This window comes from Oncorhynchus tshawytscha, linkage group LG05 (assembly GCF_018296145.1).
Source record: "Oncorhynchus tshawytscha isolate Ot180627B linkage group LG05, Otsh_v2.0, whole genome shotgun sequence".
Lineage (NCBI taxonomy): Eukaryota > Metazoa > Chordata > Actinopteri > Salmoniformes > Salmonidae > Oncorhynchus > Oncorhynchus tshawytscha.
In genome coordinates, this window is record NC_056433.1 from 82,441,835 (window position 1) to 82,456,834 (window position 15,000).

The 15,000-nt window shown below is 55.0% G+C and overlaps 1 protein-coding gene across 2 annotated transcripts in view; it reads right to left on the minus strand.

Annotated features, from left to right (window-relative positions):
* Positions 1–15,000, minus strand: part of anos1b (anosmin 1b) — a 206,998-nt gene that overhangs the window by 29,612 nt on the left and 162,386 nt on the right. For both annotated transcript variants that reach the window (XM_042322531.1, XM_042322532.1), the window contains exons 4-6: positions 8,340–8,547; positions 7,427–7,611; positions 5,128–5,257 (exon numbers count right to left, since the gene is read on the minus strand). In XM_042322531.1, the coding sequence (XP_042178465.1) occupies positions 5,128–5,257; positions 7,427–7,611; positions 8,340–8,547 (523 nt within the window). The remainder of the gene's footprint in view (positions 1–5,127; positions 5,258–7,426; positions 7,612–8,339; positions 8,548–15,000) is intronic.

Here is a 15,000-nt window from a genome sequence, read left to right on the forward strand (position 1 = left end):
AGCTGGCTGTTAGACGTCATATCTGAAATGTAAAGTAGTTTCAACAAAACTCTCTGACTACATTATGAGTCTATAAGCTAGCTCTGTCTCATTAAACTACAACACTAGCTCTGTCTCCTTAAACTACAACACTAGCTCTGTCTCCTTAAACTACAACACTAGCTCTGTCTCCTTAAACTACAACTCTAGTTCTGTCTCATTAAACTACAACACTAGCTCTGTCTCATTAAACTACAACACTAGCTCTGTCTCCTTAAACTACAATACTAGCTCTGGCTCATTAAACTACAACTCTAGCTCTGTCTCCTTAAACTACAACACTAGCTCTGTCTCCTTAAACTACAACTCTAGCTCTGTCTCCTTAAACTACAACTCTAGCTCTGTCTCCTTAAACTACAACTCTAGCTCTGTCTCCTTAAACTACAACTCTAGCTCTGTCTCCTTAAACTACAACTCTAGCTCTGTCTCCTTAAACTACAACTCTAGCTCTGTCTCATTAAACTACAATTCCCAGGTACAGAGAAGAATCCCATCACCCCAGACTGTGTGTTCTATCTAAGCCACATGTTAGAGCCGCATATAGCTTTGATATGGAGTAGCTGGTGTGTGTGTGTGTGTTTGTGTACGTGTGGTGACTACTGTTCCTGCTGACTCCGGGGAGGGTAGTAGAGGGTAAGCTGGAGCAGCAGTTTGCTTTAGTGCTTCTGAAGCCCTCCTGTTTGGTCTCCCAGCTCCATTGAAGTCAGGCCTGCTCAGCCCTGCCCTGGTCTCATAGCCCTGGTCTCTCTGCCCTACTGAAGTCAGCCCTGCTCATGGGCACAATCATAACAAAGGGGCCAGTTCATCTAGGGGGGCTCTCTCTGTCCATCTCTCAAACTCTTTCTCCTTTCCTCCCTCTTACTCTCTCTCTCTCTTTCCATCTCTCTCCTCCTTTCTCTCCGTCTCTCCCTCTCCTCCTCTCTCTCTGTCTCTCTCTCTCTCCTCTCTCTCTCTTCCTCTCTCCCTCGTCTCTCTCTCTCTCCTCCTCTCTTTCTCGTCTCTCTTGTCTCTCTCTCTCTCTGTCACTCTCCTCCTCTCTCTCGTCTCTCTCTCTCTCTTCCTCTCTCTCCTTTTCTCTCTCAGGTCACCAGAGAGGAGCTGTCACTGGGGTTATTCAGCCTCCCAGGGTACCTTTCATCTGCATGGCTTCCTGCACTGTGACCTCTGCCCCTGGCGTTCTTCCTGGCCCTGCTTTAATCAACATTTGATTTTTAACTGGGATAATATGTGGTGACACACAATACAGACAGGAGAAATAAGGAGGGTTCTGTCCCTGCTGAGAGGGTCTGTGTGTGTGTGTGTGTGTGTGTGTGTGTGTGTGTGTGTGTGTGTGTGTGTGTGTGTGTGTGTGTGTGCACGCATGTGTGTGTGTGCGTGTGTGTGTGCGCGCGTGTGTGTGTGTGTGTGTGTTTATCTTTCATAAAGCCACCCTGTGTACAGCAGTCAGGACCTGTCTCTGCGACTGACAGGGAATATGGATATATGGGGAAACACAGTGTCTTGTAATCTGAAAACACAATTGTTTCACAATACCAGAGGAGACTACTTATTGGGGTAGAAAATAATGTGTCTGTGTAATTGGAGTTTGGATCCTCAATACTTTAGTGACAATCTAGCTCCCTCCATTCCTCTCAGTATGAGGTAGATAGGATAAACACGCCAATAACAGCAGTTAAGGCTTATAGACCTAACATTACCAGGCCCTACTACACAGCAAGATGCTGAGTGGTGGACACGTCCGAATAGCACTAAGCCCACCAGCAAAGGACACTGTCGGCCCACCAGCAAAGGACACTGTCGGCCCACCAGCAATGGACACTGTCGGCCCACCAGCAAAGGACACTGTCGGCCCACCAGTCAAGGACACTGTCGGCCCACCAGCAAAGGACACTGTCGGCCCACCAGCAAAGGACACTGTCAGCCCACCAGCCAAGGACACTGTCGGCCCACCAGCAAAGGACAGTCAGCCCACCAGCCAAGGACACTGTCGGCCCACCAGTCAAGGACACTGTCGGCCAGCCCAGCCAAGGACACTGTCGGCCCACCAGCCAAGGACACTGTCGGCCATCCAGGCAAGGACACTGTCAGCCAGCCCAGCCAAGGACACTTTAGCCCAGCCCAGCCAAGGATACTGTCAGCCAGCCCAGCCAAGGACACTGTCGGCCAGCCCAGCCAAGGACACTGTCGGCCAGTCCAGCCAAGGACACTGTCGGCCAGCCCAGCCAAGGACACTGTCGGCCAGCCCAGCCAAGGACACTGTCGGCCATCCAGGCAAGGACACTGTCAGCCAGCCCAGCCAAGGACACTTTAGCCCAGCCCAGCCAAGGACACTGTCAGCCAGCCCAGCAGCAAAGGACACTGTCGGCCCACCACTCAAGGACACTGTCAGCCCACCAGCAAAGGACACTGTCGGCCCACCAGCCAAGGACACTGTTGGCCCACCAGTCAAGGACACTGTCGGCCAGCCCAGCCAAGGACACTGTCGGCCATCAAGGCAAGGACACTGTCGGCCAGCCCAGCCAAGGATACTGTCAGCCAGCCCAGCCTAGGACACTGTCGGCCAGCCCAGCCAAGGACACTGTCGGCCAGCCCAGCCAAGGACACTGTCGGCCCACCAGCCAAGGACACTGTCGGCCATCCAGGCAAGGACACTGTCAGCCAGCCCAGCCAAGGACACTTTAGCCCAGCCCAGCCAAGGATACTGTCAGCCAGCCCAGCCAAGGACACTGTCGGCCAGCCCAGCCAAGGACACTGTCGGCCAGCCCAGCCAAGGACACTGTCGGCCAGCCCAGCCAAGGACACTGCCGGCCAGCCCAGCCAAGGACACTGTCGGCCATCCAGGCAAGGACACTGTCAGCCAGCCCAGCCAAGGACACTGTCGGCCCACCAGCCAAGGACACTGTCAGCCAGCCCAGCCAAGGACACTGTCGGCCCACCAGCCAATGACACTGTCGGCCCACCAGCAAAGGACACTGTCAGCCCACCAGGCAAGGATACTGTCGGCCCACCAGCCAAGGACACTGTCGGCCATCCAGGCAAGGACACTGTCGGCCAGCCCAGCCAAGGACACTGTCGGCCAGCCCAGCCAAGGACACTGTCGGCCAGCCCAGCCAAGGACACTGTCGGCCAGCCCAGCCAAGGACACTGTCGGCCAGCCCAGCCAAGGACACTGTCGGCCAGCCCAGCCAAGGACACTGTCCGCCAGCCCAGCCAAGGACACTGTCCGCCAGCCCAGCCAAGGACACTGTCCGCCAGCCCAGCCAAGGACACTGTCGGCCAGCCCAGGCAAGGACACGGTCGGCCCACCAGCAAAGGACACTGTCGGCCAGCCAACCAAGGACACTGTCGGCCCACCAGCCAAGTACACTGTCGGCCCACCAGCCAAGGACACTGTCGGCCATCCAGGCAAGGACACTGTCGGCGACCAGCCAAGGACACTGACCGCCAGCCCAGCCAAGGACACTGTCGGCCACCAGCCAAGGACACTGTCGGACACCAGCCAAGGACACTGTCGACCCACTGGCCAAGGACACTGTCGGCCAGCCCAGCCCAGATAGCATATTTTTCTTTCCGCCTCATGAACTCACACCAAATGCGGATAATTCCTCAAATAAATTACTTTGGCTGGAGCCATTCCTGGCATTGGATTCCCATTACCTCAGTCTGCTAACCATTATATTTTTGGGCTCCTTCAGAGGGAGAATGGGCGTGGATTTAGCACATGCCAATCAGCACACACACACATACGTGCACACCCACTTATGCATTACACACATACACATGCATACACACGAGTGTGCACACACACGCATGCACGCAACCTCACACACACATGCACACACACACACACAAACACCTCACAGCGGTCGGGCATTAGGAGTCGCCCTGTCCTCCAGAACATTGGAGAGAGGAGATGGATTCATCTCTGAATAAATAAATAAAATAAAGTTGTTCCTGTCTGCTGACCTGGGCTGACATCTCATATTCTGTGTAGAGGACAGCCAAGAGGGACAGACAACCTCCTCCTGGCTCGGAAACATTTGTTTACTGCAGCTGTGGAAAGGGTTTATTTCTGCCAGAACAGAACATCTCTCTCTAATGCTTCAGAACACGTTAAACATCTGACAGGCAGCGCAAGCCAGATCACACAGAGACGGAGTATTGCGTGTGTGTGTGTGTGTGTGTGTGTGTGTGTGTGTGTGTGTGTGTGTGTGTGTGTGTGTCTGTGCGTAATGTGTGTGTGTGTGCATGATAATGTGTGTGTGCGTGCTTATGTGTGTGTGTGTGCGTGTGCGTGTGTGTACGTGTGTGTGTGTGTGTGTGCGTATGTGTGTGTGTGTGTGTGTGTGAGTGTGTGTGTGCGTGTGTGTGTGTGCGTGTGTGTGTGTACGTGTGTGTGTGTACGTGTGTGTGTGTGTGTGTGTGTGCGTGTGCGTGTGTGTGCGTGTGTGTGTGTATGCGTGCTAATGTGTGTGTGCGTGCTTATGTGTGTGTGTGTGTGCGTGTGTGTGTGTGTGTGTACGTGTGTGTGTGTGTACGTGTGTGTGTGTGTGTGTGTGTGCGTGTGTGTGTGTACGTGTGTGTGTGTGTACGTGTGTGTGTGTACGTGTGTGTGTACGTGTGTGTGTACGTGTGTGTGTGTGTGTGTGTGTGTGTGTGTGTACGTGTGTGTGTACGTGTATGTGTGTGTGTGCGCGTGTGCGTGTGCGTGTGCGTGTGCGCGCGCGTGTGTGTGTGTACGTGTGTGTGTGTGTACGTGTGTGTGTGTGTACGTGTGTGTGTGTGTGTGTGTGTGTACGTGTGTGTGTGTGTGTGTGTACGTGTGTGTGTGTGTGTGTACGTGTGTGTGTGTGTGTGTGTACGTGTGTGTGTGTGTGTGTGTACGTGTGTGTGTGTGTGTGTGTACGTGTGTGTGCATTGTAACAGAATTACTCTGGGATAAGCACTGTGAATATATCCCTGAAAACGTCATAGTGGAGATGCAACGCTCACACTCTGTGACAAAGACGTTCATCTTGTTAAAACTTAGTGAAGATGACTTGGTGACCAGAACGAGTCTGTTGAAAGATGCCGATGTAGTGCTCTTACCTCTGGTTGAGAAGAAGTGTTTGCTGGGGGTGGTGAAGCCGCGGGTGCCCTGGCTGTTGACAGCGCTCACCCTAAACTGGTACCACCTGTGGGGACGGATGTCCTTCAACACCGCTCGGTCCTCCATCGTCTACAGAGGGTTAAAGGGATGGAGGGGAGGAGGGATAGAGGGATGGAGGGGAGGGATGGAGGGAAGGGATGGAGGGGAGGGATGGATGGATGGATGGATGGAGGGGAGGGAGGGATGGATGGATGGAGGGGAGGGATGGATGGATGGAGGGGATGGACAGGGGAGGGATGGAGGGGAGGGAGGGATGGAGGGGAGGGAGGGCGGAAAGGGAGGGAGGGATGGATGATGGGGAGGGAGGGAGGGATGGATGGAGGGGAGGGATGGAGGAATGGAGGGGAGGGAGGGAGGGATGGAGGGGAGGGATGGAGGAATGGAGGGGAGGGAGGGAGGGATGGATGGAGGGGAGGGATGGAGGAGAGGGATGGAGAGGAGGGGAGGGATGGATGGATAGAGGGGAGGGATGGAGGGGAAGGATGGATGAAGGGGAGGGGAGGGGTGGAGAGGAGGGGAGGATGGATGAAGGGGGGAGGGATGGATGGATAGAGGGGAAAGATGGAGGGGAAGGGAGGGATGGAGGCGAAGGGACAGTTGGAGGGGAGGGATGGAGGGATGGGAGGGAGGGATGGATAAAGGGATGGAGGGGAGGGAGGGATGGAGGGGAGGGAGGGATGGAGGGATGGAGGGGAAGGGAGGGATGGAGAGGAGGGGAGGGGAAGGGCGGGATGGATGGATGGATAGAGGGGAGGGATGGATGGAGGGGATGGAGGGGAGGGATGGAGAGGAGGGGGATGGAGGGGAGGGAGGGATGGAGAGGAGGGGGATGGAGAGGGAGGGAGGGATGGAGAGGAGGGGTGAAGGGATGGGAGGGAGGGATGGAGGGATGGAGGGGAGGGGAGGGATGGAGGGGAAGGGAGGGTTGGAGGAATGGATAAAGGGATAGAGGGAGGGAGGGAGGGAGGGAGGGGAGGGAGGGATGGAGGGATGGAGAGGAAGGGAGGGATGGAGGGATGGAGAGGAAGGGAGGGATGGAGAGGAAGGGAGGGATGGAGGGGAAGGGAGGGAGGGAGGGATGGAGGGGAATGGAGGGAGGGAGGAGCAATGAGGAGCCTTCCTATACCAGAGTGGAGCGTTGAAAGAGATCAATTCCATACAATAGAGCCAGTAGTATTACTGCAGAGTAACATGGTCATATAGTCTCTCCCTGTGTTTCACTGTATGGTGTTTCAGGTAGTATCCGTTTACAGAGCATAGAGTAGACCTACTGCCTGCTTCCACTGACTCCAGGTCAGTTCTCTTCCACTGACTCCAGGTCAGTTCTCTTCCACTGACTCCAGTCCAGTTCTTTCCACTGACTCCAGGTCAGTTCTCTTCCACTGACTCCAGTACAACTCTAATCCACTGACTCCAGGTCAGTTCTCTTCCACTGACTCCAGTCCAGTTCTCTTCCACTGACTCCAGGTCAGTTCTCTTCCACTGACTCCAGTACAACTCTAATCCACTGACTCCAGGTCAGTTCTCTTCTACTGACTCCAGGTCAGTTCTCTTCCACTGACTCCAGGTCAGTTCTCTTCCACTGACTCCAGGTCAGTTCTCTTCTACTGACTCCAGGTCAGTTCTCTTCCACTGACTCCAGTACAGTTCTCTTCCACTGACTCCAGTACAGTTCTCTTCTACTGACTCCAGTCCAACTCTAATCCAACGGCTCCATTGTTAAGCTCCTCCATGTTTTCCAGGCCTCATGATGTAACTGAGGCTGATGGGAGTCTGCCTCCACACAGCCATCTAATACCATAATGAGGACCTTTAGTTAGACAGGGCTCAACAGTGCAAAAACCATGACTGGCTGTGGTCCCTCCTAAAGCCTGGGTTATTTATCTAACCTCAGCCTACACCACACACACACTGTAGACACAGACAGAAACACACATGCATGCGCGCGGGCACACACACACACACACACACACACACACACACGTGGGCGTACATACATAAACAGGCTAGTTTAGACAGGCATGGGTGGTGAGAGAGCAGTTTCAACGGCTAGACAGTTTAGCACCTTGATGAAGGCTTTAGTGCTGACATGAGTTGGTTTTCAGTAATACATAGACACAAACAGTTCCAAAAGTAATTGAATATCTTTGGACGATCTCGTTTACACCCCAGCGAGGACGACCCCCCCCCCAAAATACCCAAAATAAAACTGCAGGGGTCGGAGGTTGGGATTGTTACCATGACGACGGTGTGCCAGGGCGAGGCGTCGTCCTCGCTGGGGTGTATTCCGTGGTTCCACCTGCGCTGCAGGATGTAGAGGACTGGCTCGATGGTCACATTGAACTTTGACACCCATCTGACCTCCAGTTGACCCTGCTGGTCCTCCAGAAATAATATGTCCTTCCTGGGCTTCAGAGGTACGCCTGCATGGGTCAGGTGAGGAGAATAATGAGTCACACACGAACACCCCCCCCCTCTGTCTTAACATTCCCCCTTCTGTCTTAACACCCCCTTCTGTCTTAACACACACATCCCTTCTGTCTTAACACACACATCCATTATGTCTTAACACACACATCCCTTCTGTCTTAACACACACATCCCTTCTGTCTTAACACACACATCCCTTCTGTCTTAACACACACATCCCTTCTGTCTTAACACACACATCCCTTCTGTCTTAACACACACATCCCTTCTGTCTTAACACACACATCCATTCTGTCTTAAAACACACATCCATTCTGTCTTAACACACACATCCCATATGTCTTAACACACACATCCCTTCTGTCTTAACACACACATCCCTTCTGTCTTAACACACACATCCCATATGTCTTAACACACACATCCATTCTGTCTTAACACACACATCCCTTATGTCTTAACACCCTCCCTTCTATCTTGACACCCCCCCCTTCTGTCTTAACACCCCATTCTGTCTCAACACACACACACACACACACACACACACACACACACACACACACACACACACACACACACACACACACACACACACACACACACACACACTCTTCTGTCTTAACACCCCCTTCTGTCTTAACACCACCCCCTCTGTCTTAACACACACACTCCATATCTATTGATTAAAATAAACATGTACACAAAGTGGATATAGCGGGACCTTTATAGAGATTGGCTGGAGCCTGGCAGGTGTGTCCGCAGCCATTGGAGCAGCACTTCTTGGAGGCAGAGCAGTGTTTGTCAGCGGAGCAGCTCTCCACGCAGGCGGCAGCAAATCCCATGGCTCGCTGGGGAGGGGGGCAGTCCCCCTGCTTCCCTGACCTCAGAGACACCAAGAACTCCCAACTGGTCACACACTCATGATGCTTCTGAGGGAGGGAAAAGGGGAGGAGGGAGGGAGAGGGTTAGATGGAGGGAGGTACAGGGGGAGGGGGGATGGAAGAATGGAGAGGGACAGAGGAGGAGGGATGGAGGGATAGAGAGTGACAGGGGAGGGGGATGGAAGAATGGAGAGGAACAGGGGAGGAGGGATGGAAGGATGGAGAGGGATAGATGGATGGAGAGACAGGGGACGAGGGATGGATGGAAAGGGACAGGGAGGAGGGGGAGGGATGGAGAAGGACAGGGGAGGAGGGAGGGAGAGGGACAGGGGAGGAGGGAGGGAGGGATGGAGAGGGACAGGGGAGGAGGGAGGGGGGGGGATGGAGAGGGACAGGGGAGGAGGGATGGAGGGATGGAGAGGGACAGGGGAGGAGGGAGGGGGTGGAGAGGGACAGGGGAGAAGGGATGGAGAGGGACGGGGAGGAGGAATGGAAGGATGGAGAGCGATAGATGAATGGAGAGACAGGGGGAGGAGGGATGGATGGAAAGGGAGAAGGAGGGGAGGGATGGAGAGGGACAGGGGAGGAGGAAGGAGGGATGGAGAGGGACAGGAGGAAGAGGGAGGGAGGGAGAGGGACAGTAGGAGGAGTGAGGGAGGGGGATGGAGAGGGACAGGAGGAAGAGGGAGGGAGGGATGGAGAGGGACAGTAGGAAGAGGGAGGGAGGGATGGAGAGGGACAGGGAGGAGGGATGGAGAGCGACAGTAGGAAGAGGGAAAGAGGGAGGGATGGAGAAGGACAGGAGGAAGAGGGAGGGAGGGATGGAGAGGGACAGGAGGAAGAGGGAGGGAGGGAGGGAGAGGTACAGTAGGAGGAGTGAGGGAGGGGGGGGGATGGAGAGGGACAGGAGGAAGAGGGAGGGAGGGATGGAGAGGGACAGTAGGAAGAGGGAAAGAGGGAGGGATGGAGAAGGACAGTAGGAAGAGGGAGGGAGGGAGAGGGACAGGGGGAAGAAGGAGGGAGAGAGAGGGACAGTAGGAGGAGTGAGGGAGGGAGGGATGGAGAGGGACAGGAGGAAGAGGGAGGGAAGGAGAGGGACAGGGGGAGGAGGGAGGCAGGGATGGAGAGGGACAGGAGGAAGAGGGAGGGAGGGGGAGGGAGGGAGGGAGGGGGAGGGAGGGAGAGGGACAGGGGGAGGAGGGAGGGAGGGAGAGGGACAGGGGGAGGAGGGAGGGAGGGGGACAGGAGGAAGAAGGAGGGAGAGAGAGGGACAGTAGGAGGAGTGAGGGAGGGAGGGATGGAGAGGGACAGGAGGAAGAGGGAGGGAAGGAGGGGGACAGGGGGAGGAGGGAGGGAGGGGGACAGGAGGAAGAAGGAGGGATGGTGAGGGACATTAGGAGGAGTGAGGGAGGGAGGGATGGAGAGGGACAGGAAAAGAGGGAGGGAGGGAGGGAGGGAGAGGGACAGTAGGAGGGATGGAGAGTGACAGGAGGAAGAGGGAGGGAGGGAGAGGGACAGGGGGAGTAGGGAGGGAGGGGGAGAGGGACAGGGGGAGGAGGGAGGGAGGGATGGCGAGGGACAGGAGGAAGAGGGAGGGAGGGGGAGAGAGAGGGACAGGGGGAGGTGGGAGGGAGGGATGGAGAGGGGCAATAGGAGGAGTGAGGGAGGGTGGGAGGGAGAGGGACAGGGGAGGAGGGAGGGAGGGATGGAGAGGGGCAATAGGAGGAGTGAGGGAGGGTGGGAGGGAGAGGGACAGGGGAGGAGGGAGGGAGGGATGGAGAGGGGCAGTAGGAGGAGTGAGGGAGGGTGGGAGGGAGAGGGACAGGGGGAGGAGGGAGGGAGGGATGGATGGAGAGGGACAGGGGGAGGAGTGAGAGAGGGAAAGTTGGGGGAGAGATAAAGGAGAAAGAGAGTTTGAGTGTTTGGTTTCTTATTAACTACATAGATTGTCCCGTTGATTTCAGACAAGCCAGACTACCGGCTACATGTTCCAGACATACTTTATTGGGAGAGGTTAAAAACAGAATGACAGAGGACGTGAAGTCCAAGTAAAGACAGAGAAAGAGATGAACAGACTATCGAAGACATCCTTCCAGTCCACACCCTGAGGGAACCATAACAAGACTATTTCAGACAGACAGACAGACAGACAGACACAAACACACACCTCTTCTGTCTTAACACCCCCCTTCTGTCTTAACACCCCCATTCTGTCTTAACACCCCCTTCTGTCTTAACACCCCCTTCTGTCTTAACACCCCCTTCTGTCTTAACACCCCCATTCTGTCTTAACACAAACACACACACACACACACACACACCTTTTCAGACAGACAGACAGACAGACAGACAGACAGACAGACAGACAGACAGACAGACAGACAGACAGACAGACAGACAGACAGACAGACAGACAGACAGACAGACAGACAGACAGACAGACAGACAGACAGACAGACAGACAGACAGACAGACAGACAGACAGACAGACAGACAGACAGTTGATATTGGTGTGGTGCTGTCTGTCTCGTCTCTTACAGTCTCCAAAACCACCATGGTACTGGATAGGCCGTGCATATGGCCACATACACACAAACAAACCTACAGGATGGAACACTGGCAAGGATTCAACTCAAGTATGCATGCAAACACACTGACACACACAGACAGTCCCCTTCAGCACCATGGCCAGTCTCTGCCATATAGGATCAGTATAAACACAAACCTAATAGGGAAAACTGGCAACATAAAGACATGGAGAACCACCAGCACCTTGGCAGGCCTCTGTGTATGGCAGTATATACACACAAACACACACCTATTGCCAATGGCTATAACTCACTAATACACACACCCACCCACAGACGCACACAGACACACACAACACACACACACGCACACGCACGCGCACACACGCAACACACACACGTGCGCACACACGCACATGCACATGCACACGCACACACACACACACCGTGAAGAGAGAGAGAGGAGTCTGGCTGTGAGAGGGGTGAGGAGGCTGGCTGTGAGGAGAGAGCGAGGAGGAGTCTGGCTGTGAGAGGGGTGAGGAGGCTGGCTGTGAGGAGAGAGAGAGGAGGAGTCTGGTTGTGAGGAGAGAGAGAGGAGGAGTCTGGCTGTGAGGAGAGAGAGAGGAGGAGTCTGGGTGTGAGAGGGGTGAGGAGACTGGCTGAGGGGGGTGCTGGCTGTGAGAGGTGGGGGAATGGCTGTGAAAGGTGGGGAGGAGGCTGGCTGTGAGGGGGAGGCTGGCTGTGAGAGGGGGGCTGGCTGTGAGGGGGGGGCTGGCTGTGAGGGGGAGACTGGCTGTGAGAGGTGGGGAGGAGGCTGGCTGTGAGAGGGGGGAGGCTGGCTGTGAGAGGGGGACTGGCTGGCTGTGAGGGGGGTAGGAGGCTGGCTGTGAGGAGAGAGAGAGAGGAGGAGGCTGGCCATGATAAGTGGGGAGGCTGGCTGTGAGAAGTGGGGAGGAGGCTGGCTGTGAGAAGTGGGGAGGAGGCTGGCTGTGATAAGTGGGGAGGAGGCTGGCTGTGAGGAGAGAGAGAGAGGAGTCTGGTTGTGAGGAGAGAGAGGAGGAGTCTGGCTGTGAGGAGAGAGAGAGGAGGAGTCTGGGTGTGAGAGGGGTGAGGAGGCTGGCTGTGAGGAGAGAGAGGAGGAGTCTGGTTGTGAGGAGAGAGAGGAGGAGTCTGGCTGTGAGGAGAGAGAGAGGAGGAGTCTGGGTGTGAGAGGGGTGAGGAGACTGGCTGAGGGGGGTGCTGGCTGTGAGAGGTGGGGGGAATGGCTGTGAAAGGTGGGGAGGAGGCTGGCTGTGAGGGGGGGAGGCTGGCTGTGAGAGGGGGCTGGCTGTGAGGGGGGCTGGCTGTGAGGGGGAGAGGGGAGACTGGCTGTGAGAGGTGGGGAGGAGGCTGGCTGTGAGAGGGGGAGGCTGGCTGTGAGAGGGGGGAGGCTGGCTGTGAGGGGGGTAGGAGGCTGGCTGTGAGGAGAGAGAGAGGAGGAGGCTGGCCATGATAAGTGGGGAGGAGGCTGGCTGTGAGAAGTGGGGAGGAGGCTGGCTGTGAGAAGTGGGGAGGAGGCTGGCTGTGATAAGTGGGGAGGAGGCTGGCTGTGATAAGTGGGGAGGAGGCTGGCTGTGATAAGTGGGGAGGAGGCTGGCTGTGATAACTGGGGAGGAGGCTGGCTGTGATAAGTGGGGAGGAGGCTGGCTGTGATAAGTGGGGAGGAGGCTGGCTGTGATAAGTGGGGAGGAGGCTGGCTGTGATAAGTGGGGAGGAGGCTGGCTGTGATAAGTGGGGAGGAGGCTGGCTGTGATAAGTGGGGAGGAGGCTGGCTGTGATAAGTGGGGAGGAGGCTGGCTGTGAGAAGTGGGGAGGAGGCTGGCTGTAATAAGTGGGGAGGAGGCTGGCTGTGATAAGTGGGGAGGAGGCTGGCTGTGATAAGTGGGGAGGAGGCTGGCTGTGATAAGTGGGGAGGAGGCTGGCTGTGATAAGTGGGGAGGAGGCTGGCTGTGAGGAGAGAGAGAGAGGGAGGAGGCTAGCTGTGAGAAGTGGGGAGGAGGCTGGCTGTGAGAAGTGGGGAGGAGGCTGGCTGTGAGAAGTGGGGAGGAGGCTGGCTGTGAGAAGTGGGAGGAGGCTGGCTGTGATAAGTGGGGAGGAGGCTGGCTGTGATAAGTGGGGAGGAGGCTGGCTGTGAGAAGTGGGGAGGAGGCTGGCTGTGAGAAGTGGGGAGGAGGCTGGCTGTGATAAGTGGGGAGGAGGCTGGCTGTGATAAGTGGGGAGGAGGCTGGCTGTGATAAGTGAGGAGGAGGCTGGCTGTGAGAAGTGGGGAGGAGGCTGGCTGTGAGGAGAGAGAGGAGGAGGCTGGCTGTGATAAGTGGGGAGGAGGCTGGCTGTGATAAGTGGGGAGGAGGCTGGCTGTGATAAGTGGGGAGGAGGCTGGCTGTGATAAGTGGGGAGGAGGCTGGCTGTGATAAGTGGGGAGGAGGCTGGCTGTGATAAGTGGGGAGGAGGCTGGCTGTGATAAGTGGGGAGGAGGCTGGCTGTGATAAGTGGGGAGGAGGCTGGCTGTGATAAGTGGGGAGGAGGCTGGCTGTGATAAGTGGGGAGGAGGCTGGCTGTGATAAGTGGGGAGGAGGCTGGCTGTGATAAGTGGGGAGGAGGCTGGCTGTGATAAGTGGGGAGGAGGCTGGCTGTGATAAGTGGGGAGGAGGCTGGCTGTGAGAAGTGGGGAGGAGGCTGGCTGTGATAAGTGGGAGGAGGCTGGCTGTGATAAGTGGGGAGGAGGCTGGCTGTGATAAGTGAGGAGGAGGCTGGCTGTGAGAAGTGGGGAGGAGGCTGGCTGTGAGGAGAGAGAGAGGAGGAGGCTGGCTGTGATAAGTGGGGAGGAGGCTGGCTGTGATAAGTGGGGAGGAGGCTGGCTGTGATAAGTGGGGAGGAGGCTGGCTGTGATAAGTGGGGAGGAGGCTGGCTGTGATAAGTGGGGAGGAGGCTGGCTGTGATAAGTGGGGAGGAGGCTGGCTGTGATAAGTGGGGAGGAGGCTGGCTGTGATAAGTGGGGAGGAGGCTGGCTGTGATAAGTGGGGAGGAGGCTGGCTGTGATAAGTGGGGAGGAGGCTGGCTGGACTGGAAACTGAAAACTATTCATTGGCAAAACATCTCCAAGAACAATTTAACTCAAAAGTTCTCTGGTTCCTATTAGTGATAGTAATTTCCTGTCACTAATACTAAGACCAGTCATTTCCTGTCACTAATACTAAGACCAGTCATTTCCTGTCACTAATACTAAGACCAGTCATTTCCTGTCACTAATACTAAGACCAGTCATTTACCATCCCTAATACTAAGACCAGTCATTTCCTGTCACTAATACTAAGACCAGTCATTTCCTGTCACTAATATTAAGACCAGTCATTTCCTGTCACTAATACTAAGACTAGTAATTTCCTGTCACTAATACTAAGACTAGTAATTTCCTGTCACTAATATTAAGACCATTCATTTCCTGTCACTAATATTAAGACCGGTCATTTCCTGTCACTAATACTAAGACCAGTCATTTCCTGTCACTAATATTAAGACCGGTCATTTCCTGTCACTAATATTAAGACCAGTCATTTCCTGTCACTAATACTAAGACCAGTCATTTCCTGTCAGGTCTTTACACACTGTCAGAAGGTGAGTGTAGCTGGTGCATGAAGTCAGGCGCAGGAGAGCAGAATGAGCAATGTACTTTACTCAATAAATAAAGGCACAAGGTAAACAAATGACCAAAATACCAACCGTAAATATTACACACAGGTGATCACAGCACCCGTCGAAAAACCAGCCATCAGGAACCGAACAGAACATAGAAATAATCACGCACAACAAACACGGGGGAAACAGAGGGTTACATACATTAACATGTAATTGGATAATGAAAACCAGGTGCGTAGAAAATAAAGACAAAACCAATGGAAAATGAAAGATGGATCAGCGATGGTTAGAAGACCGG